The 15,352-nt window shown below is 45.6% G+C and overlaps 1 protein-coding gene across 2 annotated transcripts in view; it reads left to right on the top strand.

Moving 5' to 3' along the window:
* The window catches only part of ZNF106 (zinc finger protein 106), a 693,205-nt gene that overhangs the window by 255,448 nt on the left and 422,405 nt on the right, over positions 1 to 15,352 (top strand). For both annotated transcript variants that reach the window (XM_069638825.1, XM_069638826.1), the window contains 2 exons: positions 2,259 to 2,877; positions 10,829 to 10,895. In XM_069638825.1, the coding sequence (XP_069494926.1) occupies positions 2,259 to 2,877; positions 10,829 to 10,895 (686 nt within the window). The remainder of the gene's footprint in view (positions 1 to 2,258; positions 2,878 to 10,828; positions 10,896 to 15,352) is intronic.

Genomic DNA, 15,352 nt, shown 5'->3' with positions numbered 1-15,352 from the left:
GCTCTTGGAAACTGTAGTTTCACCAAGAGAAGGTATTTTAAACCTTTGGGAAATCTAAGCGACTTCCCTGTGCCACTGCACTGAAGGTGCTGTCTGTCACAATGCAAAGGCGATGCCTGTGGAGTTTGTCGGACTTCACAGTCAAAAGAAACAGAGTCCAAATCACAGAAAAATACATGCGAGAGTGGGAACAGGGTCTCACTCTGTTCAGGTTAGAGAATACAAGTCCTAAAGTCCAGCAAAAGAGCTGGGGGTCTCTAAGGTACAGAGGAATTAGCACATATCTGAGAATTCTCCCTAACAATTAGGATGGGAGTCATCTCGACCATCAACTAATAAAGAAAACAGTCTTGGTCGTGTCTGTCAAATAATTAAATTCCTGCCCTATCTCTTGTATAATGAAGTGTGTTAAGGAGGTATGTCTGTAAAAGGAAAGTTGGTGTTCAACAAAGAAAGAAATGTGGCTGAATCAGCTCCCCTCCCCACATTTAGACAGCACAGAATAAGGCTGCCTCTATAGGCAGGATGACACACTCTGGCTCGGGTTATAACACTCGAACAGTTCTTCCACATTAAAGGCTCTTGTTCCAGTCTTCTCCAAATAACAAAACAAAAAGTTAATTGCTCCCCCTCTGTTGGACACAACCTTTCACACTTAGTTGGTCCCCCTCTGCCGGGATCAGACCTTTCACAGTTGAACAACACTTGCCGGGGCTCCCTTCCCCAAGCTTTCTACACTTCGGGTCTCCCTCAGTCGGGCTCAGACCGCTATTCCGATATCGCAGACTTTCAAATGTGTGGGATTCCTTTACCGACTACCACATGACCACTTCGACTCCGAATTTAAAGTTCAGCTTTTTCTCTCCCCTTCTCTCGGGGTTAACTTCATTCCCTTCCGTTTTACAGTTCATTCTCTTTTATCACCTCAAGCAATGCACCTTTCATGGAGACTTTCGAGTGGGCTACTCCCTTTCTCCAGACCACTCTGTTTCTCAGTATCGCTGATTCCACAGCTGCCTTTGTCTTAAAGTTTATTCACAGGTCTGCCTTTCCTCACATCTCTTCCACATGCGTGCAGCCTTCACTTGATATATTGTAGAAAGCCTCAATATTCCTTAGCACACGTCGGTCTCTTACATTCCTTGTGAACTCACTGACTGTCTTGTGCGGTTCTTTCTTGCTTTTTCGATTTTCAATTCACGAGCCAAGATTAATACCACAGGCTTTCCCTCACCTCCCCAACTCTGCTATTCACCCGTGACGGTCGCTGGCATCCTTTAAACACAATGCAGTCTTTGATATTGGGATCAACAGGCAGAATTCCGCAAACTGAATAATCCAACACGTAAAGTCAGTAAGGTTGGTTTGCCTCAATGCTGCATTTCTAATCTTGTTAAACTGATATATTAAGCATACATAACCCTCTGTTTTCATACTTTTAGTTTTTCCCTTTTTATGTAGTGCCGGGAAACAGTTGGAAATTAACAATTGCTCTTTTTGAAGCTGAAATTGATTAAACCAACTGAGGCAAAGAGGTCATTTGATCTAATTGCTGTCTCCAGAAGAGTGTTGTCTGTAATGTTGAAGCATTATGAGGTCATGTTTCACTGTGGAATTTTGAAAGAGACACATCACTAAGACCTAATATTCAAAATGTGTAACTTTCCTCAGCTCAGTTTGCCCAATGTTTTGCTTAGTGGAGTTAAATATTGTTTGGAGCAATAACCGATTCCTCCATTCCTTATAATGCACCAATAACTGTACAATGTGAATTTTTGTGTTTGGTGCAAAACGTTTTGCAAATTTTCACTTGATGCTGTTCACCGAATTTGTTTTCATTTTATGTAACAAAATGTTTGCCATAGGCAGGCCACAAAATTATCACTTGCCATTAGCAAGTGATAATTCATTGTTGCAAGTAAGAAATAGTTTTCTTTGTTTATGTGGAGAGTTGGCATTCATGCAAGTTGTTACTTTTCTGCCTGACTAGTTACTTGCAACTTGGCCTTTTATCTGTGGCATGGTAGAATGACAAGTACCTTCATGTAGGCTTATGTTTTTTTTTTAGTAAGGGCCATTGGCTGTGCATGAGAGAATAATCGACACTGTAGAGTGTTGTGCATAAGTTGTGCATAAAGTGTGATATAGGTATTCTAGTTGATTATTCAAATGCTTGGTTGATTATTTATTTACTTTTGTTATTTCATTGCCATATACTATTTTCTAGCCTATTGTAACTCTTCTTTCATTTCCCAAAGGTTTGGTATAGAAATGGTTCCACCAGTTCAGAATGAAAATGAGGGTACTGATTTGGAAGAGGAACTAAATCTTTCAAGTTTTGAGGGATTCCATTGGGAAGCCATCTCCATGCCTCCGCCTGGAACGGCCCGGAAGCGCAGTCTTTCTGAGAGCAGTGTTGTGCTTGATCGATCTGCCTCTGTTTACGGTTTCTTTCTTGACCAAGCTGCAGATAGAGAGTTGGAACAGAAGCGAAAAATGTCAGTCGACCAGTCAAGTTGGGTGGGGCAAGGACCAAATGGCAATGAAGAACTCCAGACTGGCCCTAAAAGAGAGGATGCTGATCAACCAAAAGATTCTCCAACACAGAAAAATCCTGAATCTCCCAGCCCTGAAAGGCAACACAGCATCATATCTCTTGTTACTACATCACCAATCAAGAGTGAGGAGTCACCCAAACAAATACTTGAAAATAAGAAGGCAGCCAAGAGCCTACAAGAGGAGAACAGTGTTGCGTCAACTAGTGCTTCTGTTGTACCCACCATAAACTTAGTAGATTTAGCCACCGACAGTAGCTGTACATCTGGTACTGAGCAGAATGACAACCAGAGTGTTGGGAAAAAAAGAAGGGCAACAATGGTGAGTAAATGGCACAAAGAGCCCTATAATATCTTAAATGCTTTCTATGCCAGGCACACTTCCCTGCTTTCCACATTCACCAACCTGATCCCTGTTAGCATGACTAAAAATGCCACCCTTCTGGAATAGGAGATTCAAAATCTCTCTGAATCCCTCGAACGTGCCTATTCCCGTGGATCAGAAGATTCAAGCTCCTGTTTTTTACAAATGTTTTATTAGTAACATCTTGTCATTGTGCTTTGTGGATTTCTACTGGATTCCAGGGAAACTTGTACAGCTTGATTAGTCCTGTTACAGTGAAGGGTAGCTTGAAGCTGTAAGTTGTAAACCTCTGGTAAAAAGTAGCAGTGATGAGCTCTGTTTACTAAGTCGAGCAAACCCTGACCTATGGTGCGTAGCACCTGAAACATCTGGTGCTCGTTCTTAGTCGCTGCTCGTTGTATAACCGAATGTATTCTGCGTGAATGTATTTGAGGTTCTATGTGATATTTCTGCTTTTTGAAGGCTGCTTACCAAAAAGACATATTTATTTTGGGTGATTTTTGGCATCCCTGAAAATATTTAAATGCCACATTCCTATTTGGGAGGGGGGGTTCACCCCTTCCCAACCTTCCATCCAACCCTTTCCTATCCCAGCCCCCACCCTCTCCCACACTGTCAGGATGTATTGGCAGTCTGGATGCTTCACCCCCGAACATCCCTTCGCCACCCCCTTCCCCCAAGCATTTCCCCTCATTCCACTACCACATAAACACTGCTCTTCTAGGCCCTGATGCGCCTGCCAGTCCTTGCGCGCACTCGTGTGCTGCAGGGGTGCATGGCAGTTTGATTTAAAAAGACCAAGGCACTCTCCGAACGGTCATGCTAAAGAGATACTTTTTTCCTTTATTATTTGTTTTTATTTCTGCTTTGAAAAAAACGATATTTTCACTGTGTACGATTGTTGTAATGGTATGCACATTGAGAAATTATTTTGTAACTGCATTTTAAGCCTTGCTATTTTTTGTCATTTGTTACAAAATTCTCTATGTGGCTAAGGTAAGGAATTTGTGTATTTAAACAAATATCCTGCTGAGGTGTTCCTTTTATTTCTGCCTCTCTATTGCATTTTATCCCGTTCTTTTCCCATTTTTCCTTCGCAATGCGACTTTAGTTATTGAAGGGGAACTGTCTTTATTTTAAAACATTGAAGTAATTACAATTTATCAATAATGGACTTGACAATAGCAAACATGTTTCTAACTCTGAAGTGCAGTGATATAATTCTGAAATTGACTAAAAAGCTAGTTTGCAATGTTATCTTGGCCATCTTCCACCTGCCTTTCCTTTCTCTTCTTGTTCCTTTTTCATAGTTCTTGTGTTTTCGTGATTATTGGTCTTTGATTATTTTTCTCTTTTTATCCATTCTTCTGTCCTTTCTTCAATTTTTCTTGCCATCTTTCTATGTCCTTCCATCTTCCCTAGTTTTCCTTATTTCATTTAATTTCTTTTTTCCTTCATTCTTTTTTCCTTCATTGTTCTTTCCACTAATAATTCAATGCATCTGTCATTCTTCCCTTCATACCAACTTTCCTTCTTTTCCTTCTTTCACCATTCCTTATTTCCTTTTTTTGTCATTGCTTCTTTCTTCCTCTTTTTCCCTTTCTTTTGTTCTTTTTGTCTCTAACTTTTTCGATCTTTTTCTCATTCCTCCCTGTTCCTTTGCTTTCTCTCGTCCCTATGTTTTTCTCTTTTAATATGACAAGCAACACAAGTTCTTACACTTTGAACTTTCTTCCAGTTATCTGTGCAGTTTTCTGTTGGATGATGCAAAGACAATCTAACTAATATAATTGACATTTTCAAATGGATTGTGTCCTCCCACATATTCCTCAACTTTTGATATATTCGTCTCCAGCTCTGATGCTTCGGAAATATATTTTTAGGCAGAGGGAGCTCTGCGTTGATGCTATCAACTCGATGTCCCTCGAGGACCTCCGTCTCCATTTCAACATCATCACTGGTATATATAGCACGTGCCATGCCCATTAACTTCAGTCAACTTTTTCCACGATAACTAGCGTTTCGATAATTACAGCTGGCTTCGGTTCTAGTTATAATCTACGACATACTTGAAAACGATGGTCTCGTCATCAACACTATCAACCCCGAAAACTGGGTCAAGATGTTGCTCAAGGACCCTCATCAAGTGTGTCTGTGGTGTCTTGGCATGGAGCATGAGTAGGCAAACTGTCGATCTTGTCAAGCAATGACAAGTAAGGAGTTCAAAGAGTGAAAAGGAAATTTAGAGGCGAGTAGCCCCCAAACTAAATCCGCCTCGACGACTCTGCCGAGAAAGCACTCGTCCGACGAGTCCTGAGGTGACTCTCCTCGAAGGAAAAAGTCGAAAAAGCACTCTCGCTCCAGGAGTGGGTCGCATCATTCTTCATCTTCTTCCAAGAAGATGAAGAAGAAGAAATGCCATAGGTCGCTTTCCACCTCTTCCTCCGATACTTCTCCTGAGAGAACAATTTCTTGCCTGTCCAAATCATCAACTCGTGCTGAATGGGAAGCATTCAGACAGAAATGTTAAAGGAGGCACCAACCCCATCGAAACAGAAGACCAAGAGTCATGCTTCTGTAGTGCCGGTTGAAGGCCGACAAGCAGAGCACTAAGCCCAAATCCTGTGTGCCTTCAAGCCCGGGACTCAGGCCATAAACCCCACGAGAACCTTTGAGGTTTCGACTTGATGAGAAATGAGACAGGGATCGAGCCGCTTGAGGGCTTTGTTAAAGTCTTCGAAACATCCATTAGGGTCAAGAGCATCAACGCCATCAGGGTTGAAACCATCGATGCCATGTGTGTCGAAGTCATCAGGGTTGAGACCATCTATGCCTTTGCCTTCTGAATCTGCCATTGTCATTAAGGAGGTTGAAACAACTTTTAAACCATTACCTAGTAAGGATTTCTTAAAATCTTTGTCTTCAATTTATGAAGAACATGAACCTTCAGGCAGAGATACCCCTCCTTTTGGTTTACCGTGTGGTATGACAAACACCCTAGAAGCTCTGATCTCGGAACATTCGAGGCTAAAGGACTTATATCAAACTCTTCAGTCAGCCAGTGGAATTGACACTTTAACAGAACTTGAATTTGGTAAACCGGTCCCGGCAGAACACGCTGATGCCCTATACAGACATCTTATGTCTAGGGTAATCGAGTTTCTAGGATGGGGCCTAACACAGTCGGGTCCACTGTCAGTTTCTTCCGACTCACCGGCTGTGCTGAACTCATTGGCGTTTCTTTTGCCACAGGAGTCAAGGACGGTACCATGATGGCAACTGCCTCTCTCCGCCCTGCTATCGGGATGGTTCCATGTACCGTTGACATCCGTCACACCACTCGCCAGTTGCGATTCCCGGTCTTACGTTTTCCTTTATCGGATGCTTTGTGGGTCTGGGTTGAAAAGGACAATGGTAGTTCCCTCCTGGTCGTCCTTTTAGATCTCTCAGCCTTTCTCCTCTGTGTGGGGAAGGGAAAGGGCAATAAGGTGTGTGTAGTTATCGACAATTGCCCGACACTTGAATTGGGACATGTCAGGACTAATGGATCTGATGTTAGTCAGTTGTCTTTCACGTTGTGAGAAAGTTTTCATGTCGGAAAAGGGGGGGTAGAGTTTCTACGTATCCTACGGGGTAGGATGGGGTAAAGGTGTCATAAGGAAGGGGATACCGTGTATTGCCCTTCAGTGTCCCACTACCACCCCTCGAACACCCCCCATCCAAGTGATCCTCCCACACTGGTCCACCCCCAGCTATTGATCCAATAGCGCTGGCAATGTCCTGGCCTCCTGGATGACAGATCCTCTGGGACTAGAGGGTGTGACACATTCAGGTTTTTCACACAATGTGTCCCTTTTGGTTCTTCTGCGGTAAGTGGCCTACAATTGGGACCCCCCTCTTTACCCCCTCGCCCCTGTCCTCTCCAACACCTCTCCTCACGCCCACCCCTTCACCCCTCCCCTCTTGCAACCGCACCGCATATTCCTGTGTGTCACCCCCAGACCCATGAACGATTCCAAAATGGCCTGTAACCCTCCCCCAGTACCGCCTTTCATACCACCAACCCCAGGCGTGCCACAAGCAGGATCCACTGGCCACAAGGTCATCTCTTCGGTGTTCCAGTCAGGGACTCTGCTGCAGGGCTCACTTCCTCTCTCGACCCTCCATCAGGGGGCTCAGTTGGTGCATGTTTTTTCGTGGCGTTCTTTGGAGCGTACTTGGTCCATTCCCTCTTGACCGGTTCTTTTGTCTGCTTTGGGAACCGTCCGTGGTCCCCTTTCTCTTCAATTTCGAGAATTATCATCCCTTCCTCGCAGGTAGTAATCTGGAGTTGCTGCACCTCCCAATCGAATAAGAGGCTAAAAGGAAAGCTCCATCTGTATCGTATTTCTTTCTTCTCAGTGCTCTGACCACCGGGCCCATCACTCTTCTCCTCGCCAGGGTAATTTGTGCCATGTATTGAAAAAGTTGCAAGTTAGACCCATTATGTGTGATCACCCCTGCTCTCCTTGCCGCTGCCAAAGTCCTCTCCTTTTGCTCATATTTGTTTTGGGTCGACTAGCACATCTCTGGGTCTTGCTCCCGGTTCACTCCTCTTGGGACCAACTCTATTCACGCGTTCCCCTTTATTCTGGACCCCTCTTCCAGTTTTAACAGGTCTGCAAACACTTGTTTGACCATCAAGTGAAGGTCCTTACATCCACCACTTCAGCCAGGCCTTGTATCTTTTTGTTCGGCCGCCTTGACTGTTTTTCGAGGTCTTCACTTTGTATCTCTAGGTTCTGCGTAACCCTCGACAAGTGTTCCACAAGGTCGCGATTTTCTGAGTGTCATCGGCTATTTACTGTAGTGCGTTTTCAGTAGTGTCTACTCTCTCTCTTCCAATGTGTATATGTCCCCCTTCACCGCTTGCAAGCGGACAAGTCCTCTCTCATTTTATTCATTTGTATTTGTATGGTGTTTGCGATTTTATCCCCAAAGTCCAGAAAGCACTGATGAAGGGAAGGACCTCTTGTGTGACCATCTGGTCGTTTGCACTCCTTTCGTGGATCGCTCCTCCAGTGATTTCTCCAGGTCGTGATCACCCTCCATCAGAGCTCCCACATCCTTGCGCCACAGTTTCTGTAGATTACCCTCCTGCCATTTCTTGGTGGATTTTGCTGATTTTTGTGCCGACTTTCCTTTGTTCTTGGACATCCCGCCCGCTGATGACCGACGAAGGTTTTAGTAGCATTCAGGTGCCGGGTTGAGCTGTCCATTCAGGTACGAGGGGAACTTGGGTTCACCCAACAGGTGGATTTGGTCTTGACCTGCGCCCCTTTCGTCCCCAGGCAAGTAGTCACAGCTCCCTTGTTATCTTGGGGACCCCCTACATGCTTTTTCCTTAGATGGGGGAGGGGTCTCCCCTGTTCTTTTGCCCTCCTGTGCCGCCTTTGATGCTTTTTGGCGAGGTTCTATGATTTTTGTGTGGCCAAATGAAAAATACAACCAACAGACCATACACTGTCACTTTATTCACTCCTTCCGTTTGTTCGGGCCCACTCCGTCCCACCGCACTCGGTTGTGGCGCCTTGAATGGCTTTTTGTGTAACTTGCCCAACTGATCCCGCCGTAGGCCTGTCTTGATAGACTGTAGGGATGTGTTTTGGAGAGGTTATGACTTGGGTTATTTGCTGGCTTTGCCCCCTAGTTTGTGGCCCCCGGTCTTCATAGGTAGTAACCCTGCTTGGATATTGGGCAGGTCGCTGTCCTGAGTAATGACGACTCACCCGGTGGCCGTTTGATCTTCCTGCCGCCATGCTGCAGGTGTCTGGGGAAGATACAATCTTCTTGTTGTCCCAGGTAGTGCGGCTTGTCAACTTAGGGTCCACAGCAGTCTGGAGTACAAGCCCAGGCTGCAAAATGGCGGGGGTTCAAGCTTGCGCCCGCTCAGGGACGTTCCCCATCCGCACTGCCGGCGCAGATGGGTTAATGGGAGCTGCAAATCCGCCCAGAGGAAGCGGGTCTCGCCCTCAGCTCAAGCCTCCCCACCTCTGTCCTCTACCGCACCTCGAAAGTGCTGTCAATGTTGTGGCCTGCTGTGCTGCGTTTGCTGGGCCCTGAAATGACCCCTGGGAAGGCCGTGGTCTTGGTCCCTGTAGCTCTTTCCCCTTCATGGTGAGGGGTTGATGTGAACCTCTGGCCGGATGTCAGACTCACCAGGGTCCGGGTTCCGATAGCCCTGCTGGGTCCTCATGTCCCATTGACGGCTTGCATTGCCGGGATGTTGCCCCTATTCCGCCTGTGCTACCATATCCTCTGGGGATGCCCAGGATGGCGGGGGGGGCAATCTCGTGCTCCCATGACTGGATTCGGACCCAGCGACCTTTTCGGATCCTTTACTGCTACAGGGCTCTGCACGCCATGCAGAGTTCCACAGTTCCCTTGCTGAGGCACTCCGACTTCCTCTGCGCCTCGCTTACTGCCTGGGCCCACCTCCGGAGCTGCTCCCTCTGCTTCTCCCCTTCAGGCGATATTTTGCATGCAGTGGACCGATCCCAGACTCACTCCATTGTGTTCCGGGTTCTCTGCCAAGTCACTGGCCTCCTAGTCCCACTCCGATTTGTTGCAAACTGTGTATTTAGGAAGCTGTCCCAAGGATCACTTCTTGCTATCTTCAAATTCACGCCTGGGGAAGGTTAAAACAAGTAAAGATAATGATACAGACCCTGGGGGACAGGGGGGTTGAGAGAGCCCCGTCTCACGCAGCCACCCTATCTGCAGCCATCTTGGAATGCCCACAGATGAGAATTTTTAGATTTTTTGAGATTTTTTTGTCCAATCTTTCCAAGGTGGCATTACTAAACTTGGTACTGTAGAAAGTGACTGATTGTATATGCTAGTTTATCTAAAAATAAAATAGGTAGAACATAGGCACAGCCACTGTGGCGGAATGTAAAGAGACATAACAACTAATATGGAAATATGGAAGGATTTTGGTACATTGTGAACCATTGCGCTATTTGGCTGCCTTTGGATGTCTTACTCAGCCATCCCTTTATTCCAGGTTGGAAGAGTGTGAATATCTAGTGTCACTGATGGCTGTCGTTCAATCTTATGTGTATTTGTCCCTCGTCGCTTAATCCATAACCCCAAGGCTGGTTTGTGCTGGTGAATGTTGACCGCCTACTGTTAACTGTCTTGCGCTACAGGTGGTACTCTAGAAAGCTTGCTGGCTTATCTCCTTCATTGAGATCCTAATTGTCTGTACTCTCTCCAAGGTTTAGTATTCTAGTAGGGATTTGGATATTGCCTTGCCCTTTGATTCAGACTATCCTTACATGTCCACTCTCCCTCTCCCCTATGGATACTTCCTTCACTCCTCCCTCTTTTCTGGTATCCCTTCAATTTTGTACTCCTCCTGCTCTTGCCTCCACTGGGAGAAACCTGAAGGTGTCTCACCCGCCAGTCCCAGGGATCTGTCATCCAGGTGGCCAGGACCCGGCCATCACTTTTGGATCAAGCTATTTCATGATCATTCCCCTTTTATTTTGTGGCAGCTTAATCATTGATTGAATGCAGTGGTTTGTTGCTGAATTATTTATGAAAGATTTCTAGTCGTACCGCAGACACTTTTCCATTCTTTTGTGTTATGACCAGCATCTTTTGTCATGCGCTTGGAATCAATCCTACTTTGTACATTCTATATTGTGTGCGAGTCAGTTTGGTATTGAGGCAAAAGCTTGTTTAAGGGCTGTAGGTGTACAGTTCACTATTTCTATTGCAGGTTAGTAGAATTTGAGTTTCATTTTCACCCCTTGGTAGAATCCAACTTCTTGGACTGGGTGTTATGTTCATATCTTTGAACACGGGGGAAGATGTTAATTGGGGTTCTATCTAAGATACCTTACTATGCATTTTTATTGACTAGGATGGCTCTCCAGAAATCCCAAGTTTAGAACGAAAGAACAAGCGCAGGAAAATAAAAGGCAAAAAAGGTAAGAATGAGTGCTGAGAAGGTGAAAGTTGTTGCTTGATTGTAGTATTCCATAATCGTGTATTTTGACCATCTTAAGATCTCTACTGCTTTAAATGTTGCCCTGCCCAAGATTTTCCCACTGTGTAACTGCTGTTATTGTTCTCGGTAAACCCGCTAAAGGTTGATCATTTAGGGGTCTGTTGTAATGACGTGCATGCCACATTATGGTTCTGGTTTAAATGAATAATGTATTGATTATTGTTTCAGGGAAAAGGTTTAACCACAACACATGTTGGATCTGGAGGTATAGACTACAATTGACAACGAAGTATCTGAAGGGAACCATGTCAGCTTGGGTAGGACTTGTTTCAGGTGTCCAACACCTTTGGAGATCGTTAAAATCCCAAAAGTTCCAAAACCCTGCTCTTAGAAGTCGTTGTCCCTCATTGGCATACCCAGTTCTTCAAAGTAAAGTTCCTAAAGTGTGTCGAATAGAAAGTTTTAAAACCTAATGTTAACGAGTCCTTTAGCCTCCTGTCTGCCTAAGCTTCAAAAACAAAATGTCCAAGGTTGGCCAACCAAGAGTTCATCAACCCTTATCTTGTAATGTCAATCCCAAAGCTAATAAAGCAAAACACAGTTTATCCTCGGAATGCGCTCTACCAGTGTTTACTTGATCTTGAAGCTTCCAGTTTTCCTGTTTCCACTTGCTCTGAAGACCTCTTGCAACTTTCCAGTTCTGTGGTTCTTTATATCAGACTCCTTCTCTTAGACTCTCCTTTTGCTTCTAATTGCCACTCTGAGTATAGTGCACAATGCAGTATAATTTCGTTGTTGTTCTATACAGCGCCTTAATCTAAAGCACTTTACATACATTGGACATATGTACATATATTACTATTAGTACCCAATCGAAAAAGATACTCCTTCATCAACATCGCAAGGATGAAAGGCTGAGTTGGCTTTGCTGGGATTCGCACCTGCAGATCAAGCATGGATCAAAACAACAAGCGTTAACCCGCTGAGCCATTTCCCCAGCAGTACCTTGTGCAATTCTGGCCATACACCGACCTTTCGTTTCATCAACATTCCCCATAGGTCTTTCCCAGACCTTGGGTTTCAGAACATTCAGCATTGTCTTAAATGGACAATGTCTGCCTGCCCCTCATTCGGGTAACTTTGGAGGCAGCTAATATGATGTCACTCTCCTGCCACAGGTCCGTTTTGGAAAAGGAAGCTCTTCACCTTCAGGCTTCTCCTTGGCACTGGATCATCCACCTCTCTTCAAACAGTCTGTCCTCTTGTGAGAAGGGCACTTGGGTAGCCCACTCCACAGTAGCTGCTGCTGGTTGGGCTACCTTAGCGCATGTCCTGTGGTGCCTGTGGTATCCCGGGATGGTTTGGGAGTGCATACGATTTCTTCCAAACACCTTCTCCATTCCCCAATCTCTTTCCCCCTCTTATTGTCACTTGTTTGAGCCCTTTGGCGTGGCTGCGGTCGTCATTGTTTTATTTGACCGTTTTAGTTGGGAGATTTCGCCCACCTGAGCTTTCTACATCTATAATTGCAGTTTAGAGAGTTACCACCAACTTGGAGGTTCGGATTCCTGCAGGACCCATATACAACTTTCCACATTCACTGTCTGGCGAGTCAAAGCCCCTTTGAGCAGCTCTACCCACTGCGAGCATCACTGTTGCCGGAAGTAGTCAGATTTTAGGTTTGAGATCTTCTTTGTTTCTGACGCACAGGCTTTGCACTTGTGCATCAGTGTTATGCTGGTCAATTGATTATAGTCTGCAGTGGATGTAGCAGGGGTGTGTTGGTAATATTACGCTCCTGCTTGCTCGTATACTGTAAAGCAGTAGTAGGCAAATCTGCCTGAAAGCAAAGTCTTACTGTTTGTGTAGAAATCATTGCGGGGACTTTGAAAGATTGGACCTGAAACACTTAAGTAGGTGTCATACCATGACTTACTTGGAGCTGGCAAGCCTGCAGGATCCTACTCTTTCCTCCCTTTGGGAACGCCTACTTATCTATAAAAGAGGGCATTCTAGTCAAGAATACATTGTTTGATTATATAAATTGTTCCCCAGCAGTAGTATTGTTAATTTATTTGTATGTGATTTTCTTTGCTCACTGTACATATACAGCTTGACAGTATGTGCTTCCAAAGAAATGTAAAGTGGTCATTACTAAGGGTCAAGTCTCCTTAAACCTGACTGACATCATTGAGCTCTTAAAGTGAAATGTGTGTATTACAGAAATGTCAATACTATGGCATTTAAAGTCTGTGGTCCTTAGCTTGACAGCAGCTGTACGTCAATATGAGAATCTGGGAATTCGGTCAAAGCTTAATTCTGTCAAAGCTGGCCAAGCGGTGTTATACTTCATTCCTTCACATCTTCCAATTTAGCAGACTCTGAAGCATCTGCAATGCATTTTTACATCATTGCTTTTGCTCCAACCTCCACAGTGTGTTGTAGTTGCTTGTGCCAGTAGTGAAAAGCCGATCTCCGTTCTTTCGTTTTAGCCAAGAATTTTGAAAGTATATAGTAATCATCAATAAGCTTTTATTGGTATACTTTATTTTTATTTTCTTTATTATTTATTGGTACAAAATACAGCTCATACTGGCTTTATTGTACCTTACCCAAAGACACATTACACCGACAACTAAAAGTTAACAATTAAAAATTATTAGGAACAATCGTATTAAAATATACTATTCAAATGGATACAATCGACATCCTCATTTATGTTTAAAAGTGACTAATCCCACTATATAACCATCATAGTAAGCAGCATGATTTAACATAAGCCGTTTTGGTGGACTGAAGTCAATGCAACAATGAATAAAAAAAAATCCAGCATCATCCTTGATTAAGCTAAAAGTATGGCATCCCCATCGTAATACCATCGTAGTAAGCCAAAAAGGTTTAACATAGTCAGGAGAGCAAGAACTGGATCCAGAATAACATATATTATAATAAAACATTGAAGATAGATTTGATCTGCACTCACAATTTAGTAAAATGGTAAATTACTCCCGGGACATTCCTCACGGTTTCTAAGTGATCACACCCACATAATCTACAAAAGCAGAGCTACTTGGGGATCCCAACATGGGCTCTCACCACTTCCAATGAGACCACGGAATTAATTATATATCTTTATCTTTAATACAGAAGTAAGTTGAGGCGACTCCTGTGAATCCGGAATAATGCAGATCCGTTGGAACAAATGCCCAGTCGGTTGCAAATTTGGTTGATGTACAAGTGCCTAGAACTGATAATATCAATCAGGAGTAGTATCCCATTCAAATGTAGAAGTGAGCCTGGGTAGCACGTGTCACTTTTAAGTAAAGATTAGGTTTGCTAATCAACAATAGGCTGAGTATTGGGCCCATAACTCTGCACCATATGGTAACACCGGGTACATTTTAGTCTTGTACAGCAACAATGCAGTGCTTTTGGAGTAACCAGTGTTCTCTTTTGCAAAATGTAAGATCGCCTCCGTTATCTGGTGAATTTTAGCCTCGAGCCCCTTAATGTAGACATCCAAGTTCAGCCGGCAATCAACTAGAAGGCTGAGGTGAGGAGGCCACCAGGGGGCGCACAGGCAATGGCTGCCTGACTGCGGTGTTCCCGCCGAGGCTGGGCCTATTTTGGGGATTGAGCCCCCCCCCCGAGCAAAAACATCGAGATGCACGAGCGGCTGAACCCCCTGTGACGCCCCCGCTCGAAAGGAACGGGCTCCTAACTCCAAGCAGAACCGGAGTTCAGGGAGCGAAGGAGCGCGACTCCACGGACGCCGCGCATGGCGGCCCCAGAAGTGGTGGAGGCCTCCGCATCGAGAAGGCGGTGGAGACGGTCTGTGCCCCCAGGGGGTGGAAGGCGAGTGCCGGGGTAGCGGTGGGCCCCCCTCCCCCCCGCTCGACCACAAATAGAAGGCCCGGCCCCGCGGGGTAAAGGAAAGCAACGTCGGGGGCTGGACCCTGCCAGAAGAGGCCCAAGAGAGGATCCCCGCGGCACGGCAGCGCCTCGGGATAGTGGCGGATCGGCCCCCCTCATACGGGGGCCGAAACTACCGACACCGCCAACCCACTCGGGGCTCCCCAGCACACAGGACTGCCCCAGAGGCTCGCAAGGGGTGAGCGGCCTCGACCAGGATCCTTCGACCAGGACCCCACCCGGACCCGCAACAGTGCTCCGTGGACACGGCAGGGTGTGGACCCGCCTCACAGCAGATGACCCTGGGGGGGGGGGGACAACCCTGGGTGGCTACAGTGACTCAACAGGCCAGGTGAGAGGCTCCCGCCAGCAGCCGGCGGGGCGTGTGCCCGCCTGGGGGGACTATCCCATCCCCCTTGGGAGTAGAAGCTTGATCCTCCGAACCTCACCCGAGCAATGCACATCGGCACGTCCCCGGGATGGCGTAACGCTCCCACAAGGGTTAACCAAACCTAAACAGACAGC

The sequence above is a fragment of the Ambystoma mexicanum genome, chromosome 14 (assembly GCF_040938575.1).
Source record: "Ambystoma mexicanum isolate Mex_15411 chromosome 14, UKY_AmexF1_1, whole genome shotgun sequence".
In the NCBI taxonomy this organism is placed as follows: domain Eukaryota; kingdom Metazoa; phylum Chordata; class Amphibia; order Caudata; family Ambystomatidae; genus Ambystoma; species Ambystoma mexicanum.
This window is presented reverse-complemented; position numbering and strand designations above follow the sequence as displayed.